The 26,808-nt window shown below is 37.8% G+C and overlaps 1 protein-coding gene across 7 annotated transcripts in view; it reads right to left on the bottom strand.

Moving 5' to 3' along the window:
- QKI (QKI, KH domain containing RNA binding) overlaps positions 1–26,808 on the bottom strand; it is a 150,599-nt gene that overhangs the window by 26,955 nt on the left and 96,836 nt on the right. For all 7 annotated transcript variants that reach the window (XR_008686849.2, XM_055432842.2, XM_055432843.2 and 4 more), the window contains exon 4: positions 8,520–8,663. Coding sequence is in view for 6 of the 7 variants with exons in the window: in XM_055432842.2 (XP_055288817.1) it covers positions 8,520–8,663 (144 nt within the window). In the remaining variant the exon portion in view is untranslated. The remainder of the gene's footprint in view (positions 1–8,519; positions 8,664–26,808) is intronic.

The raw sequence follows: 26,808 nt of genomic DNA, 5'->3' as shown, positions 1-26,808 counted from the left end.
TCCTTGGAAGAAAAGCTATGACCAACCTAGACAGCATATTGAAAAGCAGAGACATTCCTTTGTCAACAAAGGTCTGTCTAGTCAAAGCTATGGTTTCTCCAGTAAGTCAGTCATGTATGGATGTGAGAGTTGGACTATAAAGAAGGCTGAGTGCTGAAGAACTGATGCTTTTAAACTGTGGTGCTGGAGAAGACCCTTGAGAGTCCCGTGGACTGCAAGGAGATCCAACCAGTCAGTCCTAAAGGAAATCGGCCCTGAATATTCATTGGAAGGACTGATGCTAAAGCTGAAACTCCAATACTTTGGCCACCTGATGAGAACAACTGACTTATTGGAAAAGACCCTGATGCTGGGGAAGACTGAAGGCGGGAGGAGAAGGGGACAACAGAGGATGAGATGGTTGGATGGCATCATGGACTCAATGGACATGAGTTTGAGCAAGCTCCACGAGCTGGTGTTGGACAGGGAGGCCTGGCGTGCTGCAATTCATGCGGTAGCAAAGAGTTGGACACAACTGAGCAACTGAACTGATAGACTGCTATCTATCCAAAGATACAGTGGTTTAATTATTTGTGAAAACTCTAGCTGGAACAATGTTCCTGTAGATGGTCTAATGCAGAATAAACAAACAGCACAGCTAACAATGTGGGTGGGGCATACAGGGAAACTGATGTAAAATCCTATTAAAATGTATTCAGTAGTTCCATTCTGCAATAAAAAAATAAAAATAAAATCAGCACATTTCAATTCCTGAAAGAACTTTTCTCTCTCACCATGTTTATCAAGAAGTATACACTGACTCCCATCAGAGAACCTTACACTTAGCCTGTATCATGTCACACCATTTTGATTCCAGGATTTCTAGGACTTCTATGATGGTCTTTGTATTCAACTTTTAAATGAGATTTTCACAGTCTTACTTATAGTTGGGTCTAGTTTAATTAAGGTTTAACAACAATCTCAGAAACATAAAATCAGATTCAGATGACTACTTTGATATATTAATATAATTTATACCTTTAGTAAAGATTAAACTATAAAATTCATTTATTATACTTTAAAAATATTTATTTTATACTTTCTCATCTGAATTAAACAATCATTATGTGTAACTTGCATCTACAATTTCAGGCCACGAAGTTATTTAGCAGCAACCAATTTTTCCCTTTCCTTACAAAACTATAATCCTGTGGCTTGAAAATCTTGTGACTTCCCCTGATCACCCAGAAGAACTTATTCATTGCATGAGTAAGTCTCACATTAAAAAACTTTACCTAAATTTCACTGAACGTCTTTTCTGGAGAGCAGATACAAAGCACCCCATGCAGGAACTCCCACTATGACTGACTCCTTGGGGAGGACTGAGGACAAGTCAGAGTGATCGTCATCACCTGAGGCACCCAAGGCAGCATCTCCTCACTGAAAAGTCACTCCACTAAACCCAGACTGGAGAGGCAGGAAAGACAAAGCTCTCTCTGCAAGTTGCTTACATGCAACCTAAATAATCCTACTTACAAGTGTGAGTACCTCCTCTGTTTTCCAAAAAGCTTTAAATGTTCATCTTTGTGAGACAAATATGAGAAGTGTAAAGATACCTCTTTATTATACGCCCTAAGCAAAAAATTAATCTTATATTAATGTTTATTAAAACAAAATACTTAATAGCATTACTTGAAGACATATTTAACTTAGGAAGACAAACTTATGTTTACAATTTTCACTTCTTTCTCCAGAGATCTGGAACAAAATATCTTTCCTTAAATTTGCTTACTGTACTGTATTTAGTGAAAATACAAGCCTTAATAGGATCATCCGCACGGCAGCATGGACGGATCAGCTCATTCTCATGAAGAATGTAAGAAGCTATCAGCCTTCTGTACAGTCCTGCCTATATAAGAGGAAGAAACGACTGGTTCCTTTCAAACCTGTAATTTATGAGTTTATTCAAACCCGCCAAATTGTTTTATGTAAACGCCTCTCACATTTAAAAATTCCCATAGCAACTCATTTAGTTTGGCAGACAGGAAGACCCAAATTCAATCCTTTTATCCTGCAGCTAAACCATTACAATGGTAATTCTGCTCTGACACTCTGAAGAGACTGCTAATTACTGTACTCTGGGTCCCTAGACAGATTTCCCATTCAGATTAAAATGGTTGTGCAAGGCAGAAAACAGCAGCAACACCCTCCGTACAAGAGAGACGCTCTCTCACATTACAGCTCTATCAAGGGGCGAGGGCATTACAGCTGGATCTTTTAATCCTTCTTTCCCAATAACATGAAAAGGAGGCCAATGATACCAGACTTCAATTACTGATCCTTTGGTCAAGAACTAAATTCAGGGCCATCAGTTCACTAACAATTCAGTTTAAAACTTGCACTCCAAGGACAGACTGTGCTACCCCCAAAGCCATTGCCTCTCCAGAATTTTATTTAGTTTTATTCATCTTTTCGCGCTCCATGTGAGCTTTTGGTTTTGTTGATTTTCTCTATTTGTTCCTTTTCTGTTTCACTGATTTCTGTTTTTTTATCTTCTTTCTACTTGATTTGTTTTTAATTTTATTTTCACAGCTTCTTAAAGGTGGACTGTTAGTGACATATGACCTTTCTTTTATACTTTTGAGACCTTTTATTTATGCTAAAAATATTTTCTCTGAATAATGCTTTAACTGCATCCTAAATATAATATTATGTGGTATTTTTATTACCAGTCACTTCACAGTATTTCCTAATTTATTTCATGATTTCTTTGACCTATGAGTTATTTCCAAATGTTTTCCAATATTTGGGACTTTTAAATTTATCTTATTGTGACTGACTGGTAACTGAATTCTGTTTCCAAAAAAATGCTTTCTGTTAAAATTTTATTCTCTTTGAATCAGTTAGAATACCTGTTTGTAATATTCCATCATATTGTCTGTTTCGGTGAATATCCCCTTTTACACTTCGACTCTTTGCGACCCCATGGACTGTATAGTCCATGGAATTCTCTAGGCCAGAACACTGGAGTAGGTAGCCTCTCCCTTCTCCAGGGGATCTTCCCAACCCAGGGATCGAACCCAGGTTTCCCACATTGCAGGCAAATTCTTTACCAGCTGAGCCCCAAGGGAAGCCCAAGAAGAATGGAGTGGGGAGCCTATCCCTTCTCCAGGTGATCTTCCTGACCCAGGAATCAAACTGGGGTCACCTGCATTGCATTGCAGGCGAATTCTTTACCAACTGAGCTATCAGGGAAGCCCCGTTTAGATGAAGGTGATAGATAATGTTCAGGTCTTCTTTCCCATTTTTCCCCTGAATTACTGAAAGATGTGTAAAGCTCTCCATTCGTTGTAATAATGTGTGTGTACACTAGCGTGTTCTCCTTGAAGGCACTGAAATGGCAGTTCTGACATATGCACATGTGTGCATGTACAGCTCACACAACCTATATGAACAGAGTAGACCTTAAAAAGAGTATTATGACCAACTTCACGATAAAAAATTTACCAACTCAGACGACAAAGACAAATTCCTTTAAGAGTACAAGAACAGGGAAATAAACTAAGTTCAATATTTATTAATATGAATGAAATGGGATTTATAATGAAAAGCCTTTCCACAAAACCAAAAGAAAAACACAAGTCACAGATTAGACTATCTGTCCAATAAAGGATTCATTTTCAACACATAAAGAATTGCTTTAACACTAAAAAATAAAAAGACAAGCCAAGAAGAATGACAGAAAGATTTAAAGATACTTCATCAAAGAAAATATATGAATTCTCAAGAAGCATATTGAAAGATGCTCCATATCATTTGTATTCATAGAAATAAAAACTACAAGTGAAAGGACAAACAACCTGTGGCTTATGTATTCAATGGAATGCTAATTATCAATACAAAGGAACAACCCACTGATACATGCAGCAGTATGGATGAAACTCAAAAGAGCCAAGCTGCATGAAAAGTACAAAGAAAGGAAATCTAGAAAAAGCAAACTGATTTAAAAGAGGCAAATTCATACAACCAGAGAGTAGTATGTTGGTTGCCAGGGGCTAGGGAAGAGGTGATGTGCATCAAACAGCACAAACTCTCAGTTATGAGATGAGTAAGTTCTGGGGATTTAAGGCACAGCATAGAGGTTACATTTAATTAATACATTGTACACCTGAAATTTGCTAAGAGTGGATCATACACAAAAAAACAATGAGTATATGAGATGATGGATGCTAACTTGATTGTGACGGTAATTTGTTAATCTGAATTGATGGCAAAAGGGCTAAGAGAAAACTTTTTGGGGTAATGGAAACCTTGACTGTAGTAGTGGTTGTAAATATATACAGTTGTCAAGGGTCAAACTGTACATTTAAAATTAAGGAGTTTTTATTTGTGTAAAAAAAGAAAAAGTTCCTGAAGAAGAGCCCTTTTTTCATGTCTTCAAAATGACTATGCTTCAGAGTTAAAAAGACTGCTCTTATGTATTTAAATCAGACTCATGAGTTTACAGATTATTCCTGAAACAGGTATCTCTATAACACTAGATGGTGAATACACTCTCAGAAAAAAATTTTTGATGGTCAATTAAATTTGGAAATGGTTTCTACCAGAGATTCACAATACTTATATTTAAGGCTTTCTTTTATCCAGAATACCTACGAAAAGTATCTTATGAAATATAGTTAGGGAATTGCCACTGTCCTAAACATTAAACATCTTGCTTTAAATAACTTTCTACACCCCTAATGCTCTAAAATACAGTCAACGTGGAATAAATATTTGTTAATCTGAAGAGAATACTAGAAGAGCTACATTTGGATAGCTATTGGCATCTTAAATTTACCAGATTCAAAACTGAGTTCCAAGTAATCTCTTCAAAATCTATTCCTAACACACCCTTCATCAGAGTAACAGCAATTATATCCTTCCGGTTGTTCAGGCTAAAAATCTTGGTATCATCCCTGACGGCTTGCTTTCTAATATCCCATAGATGATCCATTAGCAAATCCTGCCAGTTTCACTTTAAAAATATGCTTAGAAATGAGACCATGACTCACTTCTGTGGCTACACTGACCCAACTCATCATCACCTCTCATCTGAATTAATACAGGAGTCCAGGAACTGGCAAACTTTTTCTGTAATCAGCCAGACAGTAAATGGCTTTTCTGGGCATATGGTCTCTGTGGCAGTTACTCAACTCACAGTGGAGCTCAGATGCAGCCACAGACAATATGTAAACGAAGAAGCATAAGCATGGCTGTGCTTCAGTAAAACTTGTTAGACAATGCAACTTGAATTCCATATAATTTTCACATTTCATGAAGTCTTCTTCTTCTTCAAGTATTACGCTTCTGATTTCCCCCCCTGGTCATTAAAGAAACGTAAAAACCATGCTAAGCTCATGGGCTATTCAAACCCAGGTGGGAGGCTGGTTTTGGCCCACGGGTCTTAATTTGTGAACTCCTATGAGAGCTTCCTTTCTTTCACCTTGTGTGATTTATTCTGTTTTAAACAGAGCAGACCAGTAATCCTTACAAAATATTAATCAGATCACATCATTCCCTTCTCCTAAAGCACTCCGATGGTTTCACCCATTCTAGTGCTTAGAGCGCTCAGTCATGTCTGACTCTTTGCAACCCCATGGACTGTAGCCCACCACGCTTCTCTGTCCATGGGATTCTCCAGGCAAGGAGACTGGAGTGGGTTGCCATGTCCTCCAGGGGATCTTCCCAACCCAGGTTTCCCACATTGCAGGCAGATTCTTTACCATCTAAACCACCAGGGAAGCCCACCCATTCTAGCCCCAAAGCCAAAGTTCTTAAAATGGTTAACAAGGCCCTGCACAATAATTAATCGTCATAATATATACATGAGGATACTAAGACTAAATTTAATTAAAAATAGGTTTAGATATTCTGTTAAAAAAGGCAAAAAGAAATGGAAATTTAGTCTATAGCCATACCACCCTGAACACGCCCAATCTTGTCTGATCTCAGAGGCTAAGCAGGGTTGGGCCTGATTGGTACTTGAATGGGAGAAATGGAAATTTATAGCACATTACAGTATCAGTGCAGTGAGAATAAAGGAAATGAAAACATCTGATGACAAAATGAGTAAATTAATACACAAGCTCTCTGTAAGGATCAAATCTATGTTAAAGTGATTTAAAAATATAGATAAGAGATCATAATTTCCCAAAATACTGTGTATCTGTAAGCACATTAGGTAAATGCTAAGCAAAAACTGTAAGTTCAGCCAATAAATTTAACAGCCTCGTTTATTCTGAAAGGCTCACAGGAAAAGTGTGAGAATTATTATGTGAATAAAAAAACAAGCACTAAAATGTCATCTGAGGAGTTTTCTAATTATAATAAGCCAGTTCAACAGGCATATCTAAAATCCTAAGTTTTACATATATAAAATTAGTAATTAATCTATTAAAATACCATTTGTCTAATTACAGAATAGTATTTTATCAAAGGGTTAGATTAAATTAGTAACTTTATCATAGAAGCTTAAAGAAACAAAAATTTAAAGAAAAGCATACAGTAGCACACTGCAACATGGCCTAATAACAAACAAAAATGATCAACATATTCTATCCTAAATATTTAGCTAAAATTAACAGTCTGCATTGTAAAACTCTATAAGAATCATAAAAACTATAGTTTTTTTAACCCAACTAATTTTTAGAACTATGCAGCTACATAAAAACACAAATCACAAATAAGAATCACAAGTTCCTAACAATTTCAAGTAATTTTCTCACAGGAGCCACTTAAAATAAGAAGGCTATCATTATATCTTCCTATAAAACCTCTGCTTAATGTTCTATCTATATGCTTAGTAAAATGCTAATAAAATAATTATTTCACAAACATTTTCCTTCTCTGACTTTTAAAGTTTTCACAACTACCTATACTTTGTTTACAATTAAGAGCCACTTCTTCAGCGTACAACAAGGAGCTTCAGAGAAGGTAATTCACTGGTTACCCTGTTTTCAGAGGAGTGATTTGTCCAATCATTGATTATACAATTTTTTCAAACAAACAAACAAAAAATCACTCTTACTAATTTCTGAGAATCAACTGAGTGGGTTAAGACTAAAAGTGAAAGGAGACATTTATTTTAACTGGGTTGGCAAGAATACACTGTCTTCAAGAAATACAGTGGAGGCAGATTTACATCAATAGTTCTTTTCTGCCGAGGATGACCTAAGTCCCTGAAGATGACCAAAATCAGGGCACTGCTCAACAGTCCTTATCTGTCAGTGAAGATGATTTGATTTCCACAAAATGTTACACTGTATTTATAAAAGTATATTGAAGATCTCAAGAATCTAAAGGAGGTATAGTTCAGATTTATGGAAATGAGATTGAACAACTAATTAACTGTGCCTATGATAAAAAGAACATCTTTAGTAGATACTTCATAGTAACACATGCAGACTTGCCAGACTGGATATACTATATGTAACTAAAGAAATGACTTTTCTCTAGTTATGCACGGTTTATTTTGTGATTGAAGAAACAAAAGAGACTAAAATAAACTAATTGTCCAAATCAAAGAAACATTTGAAATAAAAACAACAGTATTATCCAGGATAAACAGTTTAGTCAGGTAAAGTACTACAACTCTACAGATTAAGTGTGATCATCTCAAAATCCCTATTACAATATTTTTGCAGAGAAATTAAAAAATGCTAAGACTTGTTTGAGTTCCTGTGCTTGCTGGGAGAAGGCGGGGTGGGATTGGAAGGAACGTACTGTAAGGTTGTTTTGAAATCCCAATTTGAATTTAAAAGGTTTGAACTCTGAACAGTAAGTTATGTGTGGTGTTATGTAAACTGATGAAAACACATTCAAATTAGAAAAATTAGAATCAAGTCACAAGGAATATAGGTACAACGATACTGGAATTTCCCAGGCAAGAAACCCACTGGAGTGGGTTGCCATTTCCTACTCTAGGGGATCTTCCTGATCTGACCCAGGGATGGAATCCGGGTCTCTTGTGTCTCCTGCATTGATAAGTGGGTTCTTTACCACTGTGCCACCTGGGAAGCCCACAGAATCCATAGGCAACACAAATAATGCACTCCAACTAACATAGATCAGCCAACAGAAGTATTAACTCATACAGACTTTGTGTACACTCACTACTTCTTTGCAGTTAGAAACTGATCTAAAAGAGAGACAAAGCTTTCATCAGCCCTACTTGATGATGGACCTACATCTTTACCCTGTAACAGTGATGCAAAGGTAACCACGTTTTTGAAAAATAGGCCGCTGCTTCGGTTGCTCCACTCACATTTCCTTCACAAAAAAATAAACAGTGAGTAGACTTTCCCATTTAGGAAATGGAGCAGTGTCTGTCTATTATTCTATAGCAAATGACTTATAAATTATTTTTATATTTTGTGCTTATATAAAATTTTGAACAAATAATAACCTATTCTTTATTAACATAAACATTATAATAATTTTAAAAAATTAACCAAAAAAGACCTTGGGCCTAAATCTAAGGTTTGGAAATCATTACTTACCGCAGGCACCAGTAACTTCTTCACTTCCTCAACAGCTCTCTTCAGTTTGATCTCTGCTCTGTTTTGAGCATCTTCCACAGTGATCAGTACATGTAAATCTTCATTGAGATGCTCCCAATTAGGCTTGCCTCGATTTTGCTCCTCCTAAAATATTTACAAAGCACACGATTACAAATTTTTCTTTTCAAAGAGAGAGTACATCTTTCTATCCATAATAATGACCTGCTGCCATCATTAAGCTATGCTTGCTTTATTTTGCTATGAGTAAATAAAAGGTCACTGAGGTAAATTTAAGCAAGTCACCTGTCAAGGCCATGTGGCTAGTAACTTGCCAAATTTAGGAACTGAATCAACATCTTCATTCTCAAATTCAGCGGTTTTCCCATTTTGCTGCAACTGCTTTTAGTAATACTGGCTGAATTAAAGAACAGGAAAAGTATTTTGCCAACAGACATTACTGTGTAGACAAATGCCATTTGTTTTAAGCATTTTAAGTAGTGATTATGGAACCATTTCATTATAAAATAACAAGGAATAAATATAACAATAACTTTAACTGTAGTTCCATCAGACCTTACTTTAAAAATGGTGAGCTGTACAGTCACTCTTTTAACCATACCATCATAAACACTAGTTTTAGCAGAGAACATCTACATCTCATTTCCCCGATGTCTTCACATGACCCAGTGATTCCCAGGTGGAAAACACTGTCAAGCCTCAGGAAAGATTGGTCATACTTCCCTTTCAGCTAAAATATAATCATTTCAGAACTGCGCCTTGCTTTAAGCTTTAGAGATAATATGCAAATATATTTGTAAGTATTTCATAAATATAATTTTAATAATTAAAAACAATATCAACATGAATATCAAAATGGTATAAATAAATGCATATGGTTCAGTGCAAGGTACCACACATAAACAATGAACAATACCTTTTTTTGAAGTTTCATCTTTAAGTATTCGATTTACTGAACTGTGAATACTATTTACTGAATTCTTCCAATCAAAGAAAAATACACTGGTTATTAAAAACAAACAAACAGTTTTCTACCACAACTCACATGTGTGCAGAGGCCATGCCAGGAAAAAGAAATATATGGAACTCAGACAATAAGGATAGAAATGAGTTCTTAAAGTTTATGCTTCTCTTTATTTTCTATTAATATCATTAAGTGTGAAAATGCACCCACATGTTGTGAGGGGAAATGGGAAACCAAACAAAGCACACCAGCCTGTGGTCAGCCACCTGTGTGCTCCCAAGGAGTGAATTCAAGGAGATAGCACAGCACGCTCACCAGGTACCACAAAGTACTTGAAGCTTCAAGGGAAACAGCAATAGTTGATGTCTGTCAGACACCATGCAACCTTTGAGATTAAAATATTTGTCTTTATCAATATGAGATCACTTTTGATGACCTCTTATCTCTGCAGTGCTAGGTTTTCAGTAGCTGCTGTAATAAAAAGCCATGTCCATGTAAAATCAGTGTGGGACAGGAAGAAGGTGGTAGTGTCCAGTTTGAGAATCTGAAACAGTACCCAACAGAAAAACAAATCCATTAATAAATAATGTGGTTGTTTATAAATAAAACTTAAAAATTTCAATTTAAGTTGTTTTGATAAACTAAGCTGTTTGGAAGTAACCATTTAAAAATGGAAAGAAAAACTCTTCGGCATTTCTTTTTGCCAAGGGGACACCATGAAAAACTGAGACTCAAGGAGTCAATGAGTCAAGGAACTGGGAACCTCACGGCTATCTGTGTGCCAAATACAAAGTGTGAAGACATGCCTCTACTGTAACAATAAAAAGCAATTTTAAAATCCAGATTTTAATTTTTATGTTGAAAAACACTGACAATATTGTTTCACTGAAACTTATATCTGATCAATTTTTTCTATAAAAAGTTAAATAAAGTTTTTTATAGACGTTTTTATAGAAGTGATCAGTTTTTATAGAAGTGATAAAGTTCTGTGTGTTTATGTTTTAATGAACCTCCACATCCATACAAATAAGGAATGTCTGCTTTGGGCCAAGATAAAGTAACATCAACAAGATTCACTCTCATGTCTGAAAACAACCAAAGAGGAAGAGGACAGTGAGGTTGTGGACGGGAAGCCAACACAGGAAGGCCCACGACTGTCCAGGCTTCCTGGCCCGGGAAGCTCGCTGCTGCATGCCAGGCCGCCTCTCTGAGTGGAGAAGACTAACTTTTGAGACCCGGGAGGACACAGCAGCTAGAGCTCACCTAAACCAGTACTGGAAAAAAGAGCTGCGCAGAGTGGAGGGCCTCCCTAGTGGCACAGACAGTAAAGAGTCTGCCTGCAATGTGGGAGACCTGGGTTCAATTCCTGGGTTGGGAAGATGCCCTGGAGAAGGGAACAGCTACCCACTCCAGTATTCTGGGCCTGGAAAATTCCATAAACACAGGAGCCTGGCAGGCTAAAGGCCATGGGGTCGCAAACAGCTGGACATGACTGAGCGACTTTCACTTCACTTCACTTCGAGAGTGGAGATATGCACAAGTGTTCAACTGAACACTGCTTAGCGCACATGTGGCAGGAAATTCCAGAGGCCAGAGAAAGAACCAATCCAAGGATCCAAGGTAGAAAACTTGCTGATACACAAGACACCGGGACAAGTACACAGAGGTCTTGCCTCAGGAGTGGAAAACGATCAGCAGCAGTCTGAGCAGTGCCACGCCAGTAGTGCCTAAACAAATACTCAAAGCAAGACCTAAAAGGATCCAACTGGCTCCAATTTAACTGTGTCCAAGAATAGCTACAGTAATATGAAATATCCACCCAGCAAGGCAGATTCCACACTGTGTGTGCTCGGTCACTCAGCTGTGTCCAGTTATCTGGTGACTTCATCGACCGCAGCCCGCCAGGCTCCTCCGTCCATGGGATTCTCCAGGCAGCAACACTGGAGTGGGCTGCTTTCCTTCTCCAGAGGATCTGCCTGACCCAGAGATTGAAACTGCATCTCCTGTGGCTCCTGCATTGGCAGGCGAATTCTTTACCAATGAGCCACACGGGAAACCCTAAAATTCACACTACCTGGCATCTTATCAGAAATTAACAGGCGAAGGAAGAGAAAAAGGAAACATAAGAAGAAAAATCAACCAAAACCTAGGACTGACGTAACGTTATAATTAGCAGACAAAGACGCTAAAAAAGCGCATGCGTGTGCATGTTATTGATGTACACAGATACTAACACAAGGACAACTGAGGAAGAGTTACAACCTGAAACATTTCAGAAAGGCCTAAGAATGAAAACTACACTTGGTAAATGATACTGTCAATAAATTCACCAATTTAAGTACCAGTTAAAACTACAAAAATAAAAGAAAGTCATTCTTGTCCTAATGTCTGCTTATGGTTTCTAAAACACTAAGAGACAAAAAACGTGAGACTAATGCAGTTGTGTACTTTCACTCCTTCCTAAAATTCTTCTGAAACACTGCAGTTTTAAAATCACAAACTAACTCTTAAGAAATAAGAAAATGGGAAAGGAAACAATTTGGAAACTATACTGGAGAGCAGATGGCTAAGTAGCCAGGGTCTTAGCTGACCCAGGCAAGAAGAAACCCACTTACACTCTAGAGCCTCCATGAAGCCTCAGGAAACCAGCAGCGGTGGAAGTGGTGTAAGGGTGGAGCTAAGACTGGAAAACTGGCTAACTTCTCACTAAGGAACAGCTCAATCTCCACATCCCCACTCCTTAAATAGCTGGCAATCCAGCACTCCTTAATTTCTAGCTGCAGACTAGAAACGTATCCCTGAAGAGTTCCGTATTCTGGAACTGGGTTTTGAGGGGCAGGTGACAGTACCCTTCAAAACACTGAAGGCTGAGGTGTCTATCCCTCTCTCACTCTACCCCCAGCCCGCACACTGGCGGCCAGAGACCAGAAGACTTCTCAGGAAACTATGGCCAGCCCAGCTACAGAAACTGCCTGAAAAAAGCAATCACTGGGCAAGGAGGAGAAAAACTCAAAAAGTCCTCAGAGTTAAGAAAAGACACTGCATCCTGGAAACAAGTAAAAAAATGCTATTAAAGGAATTCAAAACATAAAAAGGAATTCTTGAAATTTAAATATGACAGTAGAAACAAAAATAACATGACAGAAGTGCTTGAAGATAAAAACTGAATTTTCTTTCCAAGTAAAGCATAAAGACAGAGGTGGAAAATGGCTGAAAATAACATAAAGATTAGGGAACTAAAACAAGAGCTAAGAACGATAAATGGCTGATATCTCACCATGAAAAAAGAAAAAGGGAAGCAGAAGGGAGAAAAATCATTAACATAATACATATTTTAAAACACAACTGATAACAGTTTCCAAATGTAAAGGGCCCAATAACTTCTCATCACAATGAAAAAGTGAGATCAAAACAAAACAGAATCAACTAGGGGTAAGGTGAGCACAAAATGCAGCAGTAGAGAATGAGCACCAAAGGGATCTCTTTCAACAGCAGGGAGTGGCTGTGAGCAGTGGCTGCTGTCAGAAAGCAGAGAAGGAATTTTCTACATCAGGCTTTATAGAACTGCATACTTTTAATCCATGAGCATATTAAACTCATTTTTAAAGAGGTTTTAAGATCATTCTATGCAGAAGCCACCTTTATACAATTGTAATCCATTCTCACTCAGGAAGAGTGAAGTAAATTCTGTCAACAGTGAATTTTGAGCCAAGTCATTATTCAATACAAATATAATTTCTCCCTGTTTTCTCTTTCTGCTTCTCAAACAGATAACAAAGGCAATCTGGGATTGGCAAGTCAATAAAACATACCCATAAAGGCTCTCTTTTACTATAGACAAATGAGAGAGAGTAAAATTATAGGGGGTCTACTCCTATACCTAGTGGACCTGCAGCTAAGAATCCACTCCCGAAATCTCTCTCTTTCATAATCTGGGACCAAAAAAAGGGGTGCAACGAAGAAGAGGGGACTGACGGCAAAGTGGAGACACACCAAAGGGGGTACATCTCAGAAACCGTGGTCGAGGCATTGATTTCTTCTTACAGTCATATTTTAAAGAGTATTTCAGGAGTAAACTGCTGAGAAACTGATGTGGAAAAAATAGCTCATTGCAAATTATTATAATTTCTGTTTTATACTCACCCAAAGAATTTCATATAACTTGCCACCACATCTTCAGCAATATACAATAATATGGCATTCTTTGTATCCACATATTCCCAAATTTATACTTCCAGTACATTCCTTACTTCTGACCTCTAAATTCAACTGCCCACTGACAAGTGTACATCAGCGTCTGTAAAGCTTTCAACTCAACATGTCCAGGTCATTCTCTTCTCCAAACTAATTCACAGTTACGCCTCAGCTGTTATTGATCCTGAATGAGCTTTCTGAGTTCAGTGTGAATTTTTGATACTTCAAAACAAGGACCAACTAACTGGTTTTGTGGAAAGTCTGAAACGCAGCTACAAGCTTCCTTTGGTCCTGACAGAGAGCTGCTGTGCATTCACCCGTGCATTTCAGTCCACACTAACTTCAGGCATCATTTCCTGGTTACATTTTCTCCAGGTTGTCAACATGTCAATATTGTCAACATGTCAATATTGTCAACATGTCAATATTCCTGAACATGGAGTCTGATACCCACAAACTTTCCGCAATTGATCACCCGTGTGCAGAATGTTTTCTTTACTACTTACTTTCGTCCTTTATTTTTATAGCACTACCCTGCTTGCATGGTACTGTAACTGATGTTATCTGCGCACTGTCTTTAGCCATTTGATTTACTGGTGAACAACTGAGCTTTTACTGTTGGTGAGCGTCACTAAAATCATGTTGTTTCCTCACAGTGCTTTGCTGTATTCATTACTGCTGTGTCTGCCCAAATAAGTCTCCAGTTTCCCTTGATCATTTGTCTGTTTCTGGGCCTGCTTCTATATGACCTCCTATTTAAGTAGCGAGCTACATTTGAAAATCCTTACACCCCTAACTTTTATTCTTGGTCTCTTACTTCTCTTCTAGTCAACTCTCTCAGATTTTCTAAGATAATGTTCATGAGCTCTGATTTTCATATCCCACAAAAGACAGCGCTTTTCCTTTATTCTATCAGGTCAGTATCACCCTGTTACAACATATCAGAAGAAAGCAGTTAAAAAAACCAAAAGGTCTTTTTGAAACTGCAAGACTAAATTTATATATCTTAATATAATAAAGCAAAATGACAGCAAAGGCAAGTTATTTATAAACAATTACAGTGTGTACAAATAAGAACAAAGCTCAAACCACTGATCTTGGTTTTTTTATTTAAGGTAGTCTGAAATGACAAGACAGCATTCAAGGAAATGGAATGCATTTTAATTTGTACAGTAAATTAAAGTTTAGTAACATATAAAACGATTCTATAATACCATTCACACCTGACTATGAAGCAGACTGACACAATTACCAATAATGCTTTATTACGGTTTATATTCTTGGCAAGTCTACTATCAAAAAATACATTTCAAGTAGCTCTGAGTCTCTCGTGATGACAAAGAAATTCAGGAATGAAAACGAGGATGACACTACCTGCCTTCCGGCTTGCCCAGCGCCACACTGAGCAGCACAAACACGTCCCCTCGCCCAGTCGCCCCAGCAGTCCTGAGACTGTGGCCCCAGTCCTCCCCATCCCTCACAGCGTGGGGAGGAGGTTAAGGCGGAAGGCCTGCCCCAGCCACACACACACAGGTTCTACAGGAGAGCTTCAGAGCCTGCCACGCTTCCTAGAACATGGCATCGCCTACACGGAAGCCCTAAAACTAAGTAAACTGCCTTAAAATAGTGCCACAAATCAGTGAGAGAGTCATAAATTAGTGAAAGACATAGAACACTGAAGTCTTGACAATTAAGAATTTTTTCTACTCTTACCATTTTACCTTTAAACATTTGGGTGGGGAAACACGTATTTTAAGCACAGCTTGTTCTCATAGAATTTTAGAGCTGGTAGGGAATTTGGATGCAAATAAAGAAACAGATTAACAGAGATGACTTGGTAAATTTATTTTGTGTTCTCCCCCCCTAATTCCAAGTCATATGGCGCTTTCTCCATCAATGAATTCCTGATTGAGTCACACACAGTATCAATAAATAGAGAATACCTGGTAAAACAGATTTCTTACACAGACAAATATGCTTTTCTCCTAGAAGAGAGAAATGCCTACCAAATTTCAATGACACAAATACACAAAAATGATAAATCTGTGGCCACTTACACAGAATTCTTCTAATCATTAAGAGTTTTCAATAGCGGAAGACGAAAATCTGGTCTTAGTATACAATGCACACATATATGCCCAACGTCATTCCTAAGTTAGGGCTGATTAAATCACCATCGTGAAATAAGCTTTAAGCATTACTTTTCAATAAAACATCACCCATTTCACTTGCTGTATACAGTGATACGAAAATATTCAGCAAAAAAATTCCTCAAAACCCGAGAAACTACTTTTGTTTTTGATTAAAAACAAAACCAAAAAAAAAAAAAACCTCAATGAGTCACTGACCTCTGAAATTTAAAATTATGCTCTAGTTACAATATCTGTTTGAACAACAAAGTAATTGTATAACATGAAGAATCAGAACACAATGACTGCCCCAACCCCTGCTGACAGACTCTTTAATTATACATTCGTAGTCAGGCAAATGAGCACAAGACTTCTCCCCCTACTGCACTCTTAATGTGGAAGTTCATACCCAAAATCTCCTAGAAAGGAATTCTGGGAAGTGCTACGTATTTAAGCAAACCAAGGTTTTAATAACCCATTTATGAATAATACATTTTGAGCCAAGTGATAAAGCCTAACAGATAACTATCTCCAGTTGTACATAAATCTTACATCAGTTTAAGAAATGTACACTGAGGAACATTTCTTGAAGTATATTATATATAATTGCTCACTGACTGACTCCAGCTATAAAGTTGACTTCAAAAAAATGTTTAACTTGAGTCAAACAGGAATCATGTTCTCAAAGCAAGTTATTTTCTAATAATATATAGAGATTAGAATATTTTTATTCAGTTTGTTGAAATAATTATCTAGGAATGTCTTTATAGTCAGTAGGTATTCTATAAAGGCTTATTAAATTTAGCATAGTGAAACAACTTGCTAAATTCAAAAAAGTGCCAGGTTAAGTCCTCATTCCATTTCTCATATATTAATTCCTCTAATTTAACTGTAATTACCATGTGTCGAGACCAAACTTAAGTATCACCAGTTATGGCCAAACTATGGCCAAGTAATACTAGTCTGTCCCTATCAGGACCAAAATCAGTAACCTTTCACTAGAGCTGAGCTGTTTATAGTATCCATGCCCCATTTGGGAAGCTAAATACGATCTTGATGATGCCATAGGTCAGGCTGAAAAGACTGAACTAAACATATACAAACAGTTTCCCACAGAAGGACAAAAACGACCAGGTGATTTTTAATTTCATTTTCCCCAAGTTTAAATATCAGTGGCTGCCTAATGCTTAAAAAAAAAAAAAGTCTGAGGAGCTGGCAGGAAATCCTTTTGGAAACTTTGGGCTACGTTTCTGCTGCTAATGATCACTCACATACAAGTAGTTACTGTCCATGGAGGCATGAAGTGCTTCCACACAGCATTAACAGAACCCTTTCACTATTCATATGTGAAACCTTGTACTGGATTTATTCTTTCCCCCATCTAGCAGACATAAAGATTATTAAAGGCAGAAAAAAACAACCATTTGTCTTAAAATGTGATGTTTCAAAGTGTTAAATTGAAGTATTTACTTATTGACAGCAAATCAAGGAAAGAAGATTAAAAGTTAAAGATTACCATTTCTACTCATACCCATTTTATTTCCAAAATCAGCAAAAACTCAATTTCAGAAATCGCCTTTGAATGAAAACTTTTCCAGGTCCTCTCAGACAAAATGGGAGTATAGGAAACATCCTATAATTTGTTCTTTTGACTGAAGTCTTACTATCAGTTCAGTTGCTCAGTCGTGTCCGACTCTCTGTGACCCCATGAATCACAGCACGCCAGGCCTCCCTGTCCATCACCAACTCCCGGAGTTCACCCAAACTCATGTCCATTCAGTCAGTGATGCCATCCAATCATCTCATCCTCTGTCGTCCCCTTCTCCTCCCGCCTTCAATCTTTCAAGTCTTATGTATATTACTATCTAAAAAGCTCCAAGAAATGTGGAATCAGACTCTACTCCTATCTCTTAGCACTGACCATAAGGGCCACATAACTACTCAATATCAAATCATGCGCCCAAAGCAAGCACGATACAAAAATGCAGTCATAGCTAATATTATTATGAAGAAAAATAACATATATAGGGCTTTGTACTGAGCATTTTATATCCATAAAGTTAAAAAACTTTTTAAACCTTAGTAGAGGTAGTAGATATTATTATAATACCTGTTTCTCACTTGAAAATGACATCAACTAAAGGGCAGAAACCTGACTTACTCAATGTCACTCAGCTAAACTTCTGATTATACACTTTGCCCTAAAGATTTTACAACCAGCAGTATATTAAGAAGACAAGAAAGGTTAATAACTGTAACATTTAAAGAACAACAATGAAAAAACATTAAAATTATTTCACACAAAACTGTAACAATAAACAAGATGAACATTTTGATAAAACTACCTACAGGATAACTTGCTGTCCTAAGCAAAGATCACTACCAGGTCTGTGCTGTATGATCGCTTTAAGGAAACAGCGAGTGAGTGGCAACACCTGGTTCACTATCACAAAGCTTCTGCTTCCTGAGGGAAATTATTCAGAAAGTAAATTCTATAGATATTCAAAACAAAACAATTATTTGTTTGGTAGTGATAATATTAGTTGCTCAGCCGTGTCTGACTCTTTGCAACCCCATAAACTGCAGCCCTCCTGGCTCCTCTGTCCATGGAACTGTCAAGGCAAGAATACTGGAGTGGGTTGCCACTCCCTTCTCCAGGGCATCTTTCCAACCCAGGGATCAAATCCAGGTTTCTTGCATTTCAGGCAGAGTTTTTTTACCATCCTAGCCACCAGGGAAGCCTCTTATTTGTTTAGAATATTATTTTAAAATATGATTTTTATATCCATTTGATAATATTCCTAGGAATTCATGAAAGTGAAGTCGCTCAGTCGTGTCTGACTCTTCACGACTCCATGGACTGCAGCCTACCAGGCTCCTCCTTCCATGGGATTTTCCAGGCAAGAGTACTGGAGTGGGTTGCCATTGCCTTCTCCGTAACTACATCTACACCAATCCAAAAGTTGTGTCTTCCTCTTGCTCATCAACTGATTAAGAAATGTATTTAAAAAACTGCCCTTGTAACCTCAAACTGTTACTAAAGCAAGGTAAAAAGCTTTGCGCAATGTCTTCAACACTGCATCTTCATGAACTAACAAAAGGTCTGCAGCAAAGACTTGGCCCATAAATTTGCAAAGTCAAATCCATGATCTTGGGCAAAATATTTGAACCTTGGTCTCCTCATCTATAAAATAGAGGTAAGTTCTGTATTATGTTTGTACAGCACATAGAATAGTTGCCAGCATCTCCTAAGTGATGTTATCATGGTTTGAACAGGCTGCTGTTTAAAATCAAAGAGTAAAATAAAAAGTGAAAAAAATAATAAAATCAAAGAGTAATAGAAAATTACAGGAAATGACCTAGGAATATGGAGGAGGGATGACTGAAAAACAGCAAATAAAATAGCATGACTAAAGTTATAATTAAAAAAAAAACTGAAAAATACTTTTGGGGATAAAGAGTACTAGCTTAAGAAAATTAATTTCATCAATAAAAATATATTAAACATACTAAATAAAACATGAGATTGTTTCAAAATACAGTTTTTACAATAAAGAAGCTTAATAAAAATCCACCTGTAATCTCTGGGATTGCAAACTGGAGAGGAGCTCAGCTGATCACAGTACTGGACTGCCTTCCATGTAAGCTTTAAATTTGAAACAACATATAAAGGAAGATGACCACAGCTTCCCAGAAAGAGGAATAAGTCACGATCTGTCCACCAGCTCTACACAAAGAGACTAATAGCAATAAAAGGAATTTATAAAAAATTAAATAACTGAAGAATATGTTCAAATACTACTTCTTTAGTAATATTTTCCTAAGTCACCCCCTCTATTAGAATTCATCTCCTCCACTTTGCTTCCTTCTATAGAATTTTATGGCTTTATATAATAATACTTAATATTGTAATATAGTCCTCTGCATCCAGTATAAAATAATAAGCTTCAAGAGATCAAGACAGGTGTCTTTTTAAAAAATTTATGCACAATGCATCTGTGCTGTTTTTCAGTTGCTAAGTCATGTGCAACTCTTTCTGACCCCGTGGTCAGGCTTCCCTGTCCTTCACTATCTCCAGAGTTTGCTCAATTTCATATCCATTGAGTCAGGGATGCATCCAACCATTTCATCCTCTTCTCCTGCCCAGTGCATTTTTAAATGCCTAAGTAAGAGTTTGGTATTTAAGCAGTAGCTTAATATTTTTCTGTTCTTACACTTCTGCACAGATATGAACTTGCATCTCTTTTATATTTTTAATCAGGTCTCTCAAATATTCAATGAACATGAATTTGAGTGAACTCCGGGAGATAGTGGAGGACAGAGGAGCCTGACATGCTGTAGTCTATGAGGTCGCAAAGAGTTGGACACGACTTAGCCACTGAATAGCAACTCCTCCTCAAATATTTATCTGCATTTGTCTTATTTTATACGCATATATATTCAAATGCGGTATCACATACAAACATACTACTAGTTTCTCAACATATACGCATGCTACCACAATAAACACAAAACAAAGTCACTTAAAAGTACATTATTGAATTCACACTAGGCTTGCTTACCATGATTATGTCTTTTCTTTACTCACCCCATGCTAAACTACTGTTCATCTATATTAGAAATCACTTCCCTAACATATCTGGCAAAAGGTTTTGTATATAGTAAAGAGTATTGAAGAAGCCTTCCCCGGTGGCTCAGTGGTAAAAAGTCCGCTTGCCAATGCAGGAGACATGGGTTCAATCCCTGGGTCGGCATTCCCTGGAGAAGGAAATGGCAATCCACTCCAGTATTCTTACCTGGAAAAGACATGGAGAGAGAAGCCTGGAGGGCTACAGTCCATGGAGATGTGACCAACTAGTTGGACATAACTCGGCGACTAAACAACAACAAGAAGCACTGCAGAAATACCTGGAATAAAATATTCTCTACCCACAGAAGTGAACAAGGCACATACTACAGTGAGGAGAGAACACGACTCGAATGCAAGCCTTGCTTCAGTACCATGTTTCAGTTACCTCAGTAATAACCTGGACTAACTCACTCATACATTCATTGACTCTTTAATAAATACTTATTAAGTTTTTCTACTACACAGAAGATACTTTCCTAGTGCACAAGGTTTATAACAGATAACTGGACAAACATGCTAGCCCTTGAAAAGCTTAGAGGCCAGCAAGGAAGAAAGACATAAGTAATAACACAGTAACTACTTACAACTGAGATGAGTGACAGACATCAAAGCTCACTACGCTATCAAAGTGGAATGAAGCATGACCGATCTGGGTTATACGATAAATACCTCATGAAATTTTATTTCCTCATTTGTAAAGGTTACAGGGTTGCTAGGACTGAATGAAAAAAAGGATGTTGAAGGCAGTGACTAGCTCACAGTACCTCGTGCTTCTCTGTGTAACTCCTACTACTCCTATTCCTTCCCCAAGTCTTCTTAAGGATGGCTTTTCAGATAACAGGGATGTTCCCTTAACTCCACTGCAAGATTTCCTTCCTGACCTTATGTTAACATAAACAACCTTCAGGAAAGAACCAGTTCCTCAACTACAAAAGACTCTAAATTAAAGTCACAGTAAAAAAAAAAAAAAAAAAGAAAGAAAATAGTAATAAAATAAATTAGGAATCAACAAACAATTCCTCCTGATTAAAAAAATATAGGTACCCACACTCAAATACCTGGAATGTCATATTTCTTTTCTGGGTAGTTACCGTCACCCTTGAAAAGTTCTGGAATTAAGATCAGAATTAGTAAATAAAACCCATGGTTAATAGTCTGTGTGTTTATCCAAAATGGTTGTAAATTTATCATTATTTGGTATATTTAAGCATCTTACGGTTATCTTTCTTATTTCCACTAAAATAAAGAGAGACAGGAACCCACCACACGTCTCAGCAATTACTGTAGGGATGCGCTGGAAACATCTAAGCTTTTAAAAAGCTCAAGAAACGCTTCTAATACACAGCCAGATATTAGTAGGTATAATTACTGTGAAATGCATACTTCTGCACTTCTTGGCTAATAATTTGGATGATATAACATCTGATGATGATCAAAAACACAATACTGAATTGTCCAAATAGCTAAAGTATTATGAGCAGAGTTCTTTTTTTTTTCCTTTTCCTAGTATTTTCAAAGTGTTAATATATATTTCACACACCTATACTTCTCAGTGGATAAAAAGCAAAGTTAACTTCACTGAATTGAAAGTGAAAGTTGCTCAGTCCTGTCTGACTCTGTGACCCCATGGACTATAGCCCACCAGGCTCCTCTGTCCATGGAGTTCTCCAGTCCAGAATACTGGAGTGGGTAGTCCCTCCCTTCTCCAGGGGATCTTCCCAACCCAGGGATCGAACCCAGGCCTCGCGCATTGCAGGCGGATTTTTTACTGTCTGAGTCACCAGAGAAGTCCGATGTAGTCACTTAATTGAAAGAACCAGGTGAATCCAGGGTTTCATGTTTCTCGCATATCATATTGTCTATCATTTCACATCTATAAAAATTTAAGACTCTTATAATCTTTATCAAAATTTGGTTAACAGAATATAAGAAGTGACATCTTTCTTATAATCCTTTAGTGTAATTTGATTAACAAGACAGAACCATAAGTCATATAGCTCATTAGTGCAGAACAAAATTTCCCTTTTAAAGATACTGAAATAACTTTCACTTCCTGTGGGTACTTCTGAAATACAACCAATCCAGAGTAGACTGTGACATGTCAAAGATGTTTAATAAATTAAAAACACCAAAACTATTCTTCAATGATGTTGTTAGCCTGATTTCAATGGGTTTCAATAGAATTTGAATTTAAGTATGAGCACAATTAACAGAACAGAACACCACTTCAAACACTTGCATCTAACAGGTGGTGCAAGTGAAAGCGTTAGTCGCTCAGTCGTGTCTGACTCTCTTGGGACTCCATGGGCTGCATGCAGCCTAACAGGCTCCGCTGTCCATGGGGTTCTCCAGGCAAGAATACTGCAGTGAGTAGCTATTCCCTTTTCCAGGGGACCTTCCCAACCCAGAGATCGAACCTGGGTCTCCCGCATTACAGGCAGATTCTTTACTATCTGAGCTACCGGGGAAGCCCAAGGTGGTGGTCAAGCTAAAAGAGGGTCAGTTTTAAAACTGTCCCTTACCTTCTTTTTTCATTCAATAGGGATTTTACTAGGCAAAAATAATAACATGAATGCTTTCCTTCAATAATCACAATTACGCAGCCAACATTCATAATTTCCCTAAAAACATTAAAAATCTTGAACTTTTGCCAACTAACATCTGGCCCGTTACACATAAGATTTTTTAGCACTACAAATCATCACTTTTCATATATTTCACACAGTATCCAGTGTTATAATCAGTGCTCAACTATTTTATTGTTATTATAATTTGTGCTGCTAATTTCAATTTTATCACCTAAAAAAGGAATACTCTCTTAGTAGAACAAAAAATAAATAAAAGTTCAGATGCTTTTTCTTATTTGAAATCATTTCAAACATGCTCAAGTTTCAGAGATATGGAACTAAAGTGAAATTCTTATATTCCTCTCCCTGTTATCAACTGACATCTATATAAGTATATAATCAGACACTATTTGCTTCAAAAATCTTAATAACAGCTTTAAAATATGTTCCATCAGAATAAAAGTAAAAATAAACAAATGGGACCCAATTAAACCTACAAACTTTTGTTAAGCAAAGGAAACCATAAACAAAATGAAAAGACAACCTATGGAATGGAAGAAAATACTTAAAAATAATGTGACCAACAAGGGCTTAATTTGCAAAATATACAAAAGGCTCATACAGCTTAATATAAAAAGAAAAAATCCAAACCAAACAACCAAATCACAAAATGGGCAGAAGCCCTAAATAGACATTTCTCCAAAGAAGACATCGAGATGGCCAATAGGCACATGAAAAGATGCTCAACATCACTAATTATTAGAGAAACACAAATCAAAACTTCAAGGAGCTATCACCTCACACCAGTCAAAATAGCCATCACCAAAAAGACTACAAATAATAAATGCTGGAGAGGACGTGAAGAAAAGGAAGGCCTCCTAGAGTGTTGGTGGGAATGTAAACTGGAGCAGTCACCAGGAGAATATGGAGGTTCCTCAAAAAACTAAAAATAGTTACTATATAGCAAGCAACCCAACTTCTTAGCTTGTGTCTTGAAATGATGAAAACTCTAATCTGAAAAAATACATGCACCCCAGCACTATTTATAATACCCAAGACATGGAAGCAAGCTAAATGTCCATCAACAAATGAATGGATAAAGATGTGGGATACACACACACAAACATTACTCAGCCATAAAAAATGAAATATTGCCGTTTGCAGCAACATGGATGGACCCAGAAATCACCATACTAAATGAAGTCAGACAGAGAGATAAATACTGTATGATATGACTTATATGTGGAATCTTAAAAAAAGCTACAAGTGAACTTATTTACAAAACAAAACAGACTCACAGACATAGAAAACACACTTATAGTTACCAAAGAAGAAAAGGGTGGGGAAGGAAAACATAAAAACTACTATACATAAAATAAACAAGGACTGACATTCTGAAAGAGATGGGAATCCCAGACCACCTGACCTGCCTCTTGAGAAACCTGTATGCACGTCAGGAAGCAACAGTTAGAACTGGACATGAAACAACAGACTCGTTCCAAATAGGAAAAGGTGTACGTCAAGGCTGTATATTGTCACCTTGCTTATTTAACTTACATGCATGAGGAACGCTGGGCTGGAAGAAGCACAAGCTGGAATCAAGATTGCCGGGAGAAATACAATAACCTCAGATATGCAGATGACACTACCCTTATGGCAGAAAGTGAAGAGGAACTCAAAAGCCTCTTGATGAAAGTGAAAGAGGAGAGTGAAAAGGTTGGCTTGAAGCTCAACATTCAGAAAACAAAGATCATGGCATCTGGTCCCATCACTTCATGGGAAATAGATGGAAAAACAGTGGAAACAGTGTCAGACTTTATTTTTTTGGGCTCCAAAATCACTGCAGATGCTGATTGCAGCCATGAAATTAAAAGACACTTACTCCTTGGAAGGAAAGTTATGACCAACCTTGATAGTATATTAAAAAGCAGAGACATTACTTTGCCAACCAAAGTCAGTCTAGTCAAGGCTATGGTTTTTCCCGTGGTCATGTATGGATGTGAGAGTTGGACTGTGAAGAAAGCTGATCGCCGAAGAATTGATGCTTTTGAACTGTGGTGTTGGAGAAGACTCTTGAGAGTCCCTTGGACTGCAAGGAGATCCAACCAGTCCATTCTAAAGGAGATCAATCCTGGGTGTTCATTGGAGGGACTGATGCTAAAGCTGAAACTGCAATACTTTGGCCACCTCATGCGACGAGTTGACTCACTGGAAAAGACTCTGATGCTGGGAAAGGTTGGGGGCGGGAGGAGAAGGGGACGACAGAGAATGAGATGGCTGGATGGCATCACCGACTCTGTGGACATGAGTTTGAGTGTACTCCGGGAGTTGGTGATGGACAGGGAGGCCTGGCGTGCTGTAATTCATGGGGTTGCGGAGAGTCGGACACGACTGAGCGACTGAACTGAACTGAACTGAACTGATGTAGCACAGGGAACTATAGTCAATGTCTTTCAATAAGCTATAATGGAAAAGAATCTGAAAAAGAATCTATTATAACTGAATCACTTTGCTGTACACCTGAAACTAACACAATATTGTAAATAAACAATACTTCAATTAAAATATACATACACACACATTTATATATGTTTCATTGGTGACCAAGGAAAATATTTTCACTGACCAAGAAGAGTACATTACTTGTCCACGAATAATTAAACACAATAAAATGTGCTTGGACAAGACACCCAAGTCTACTCTTTCACAGTATCCTTGGCTCCACTTCCTCTTAATTAAGGAATGGAGGTAATGGATGTTATGTACCATCTAAATGAAATATGAATGCGATGAAAAACATTTGCCCAGGCCTAGGACAATTGATGCTTCTGAACTGTGGTGCTGGAGAAGACTCTTGAGAGTCCTTGGACTGCAAGCAGATCCAACCAGTCCATTCTAAAGGAGATCAGTCCTGGGTGTTCATTGGAAGGACTGATGCTAAAGCTGAAACTGCAATACTCTGACCACCTCATGCGACGAGTTGACTCACTGGAAAAGACTCTGATGCTGGGAGGGATTGGGGGTGGGAGGAGAAGGGGACAATGGAGAATGAGATGGATGGATGGCATCACCAACTCGATGGACATGAGTCTGAGTGAACTCCGGGAGCTGGTGATGGACAGGGAGGCCTGGCGTGCTGTGACTCACGGGGTCGCAAAGAGTCGGACACAACTGAGCGACTGAACTGAACTGAAGACAAACTTTGTAACAACCAAATGAAATCACTGCAATGCTTATGAATTAACAATTACTGTGGCTATGTTTCGGAGAAGGCAATGGCAACCCATTCCAGTACTCTTGCCTGGAGAATCTCATGGATGGAGGAGGCTGGTGGGCTACAGTCCATGGGGTCAGAGTCAGACACGACTGAGCGACTTCACTTTCACTTTTCACTTTCATGCACTGGAAAAGGAAATGGCAACCCACTCCAGTGTTCTTGCCTGGAGAATCCCAGGGACAGAGGAGCCTGGTGGGCTGAGATCTTTGGGGTCGCACAGACTCGGACACAACTGACGCGACTTAGCGGCAGTAGCAGTGACTAAGTTTAAAAACAAAGTTCAATTTAAATAATATTAATAGTAATCATTACAATTGAGAAAACATCTTTTTGAAAATGGTCACAGATTTAAGTAGAAGATCCCAAACTGTATGCAAATCTTACTCTCTCTCGTGTCCTCTCTTCACTAGGCCACACCAGAAGCAACAGTGAATCCTTTCTCTTCTTAGTGAAAAGTGAAAGTTGATCAGCTGTGTCTGACTCTGCAACCCGATGGACTGTACAGTCCTT

This window comes from Moschus berezovskii, chromosome 10 (assembly GCF_049115385.1).
Source record: "Moschus berezovskii isolate FMDL1 chromosome 10, NW_MosBer_1.0, whole genome shotgun sequence".
Classification (NCBI taxonomy): Eukaryota; Metazoa; Chordata; class Mammalia; order Artiodactyla; family Moschidae; genus Moschus; species Moschus berezovskii.
Note: the sequence above shows the minus strand (reverse complement) of the source record. Positions and strands in the feature narration are given on the sequence as shown.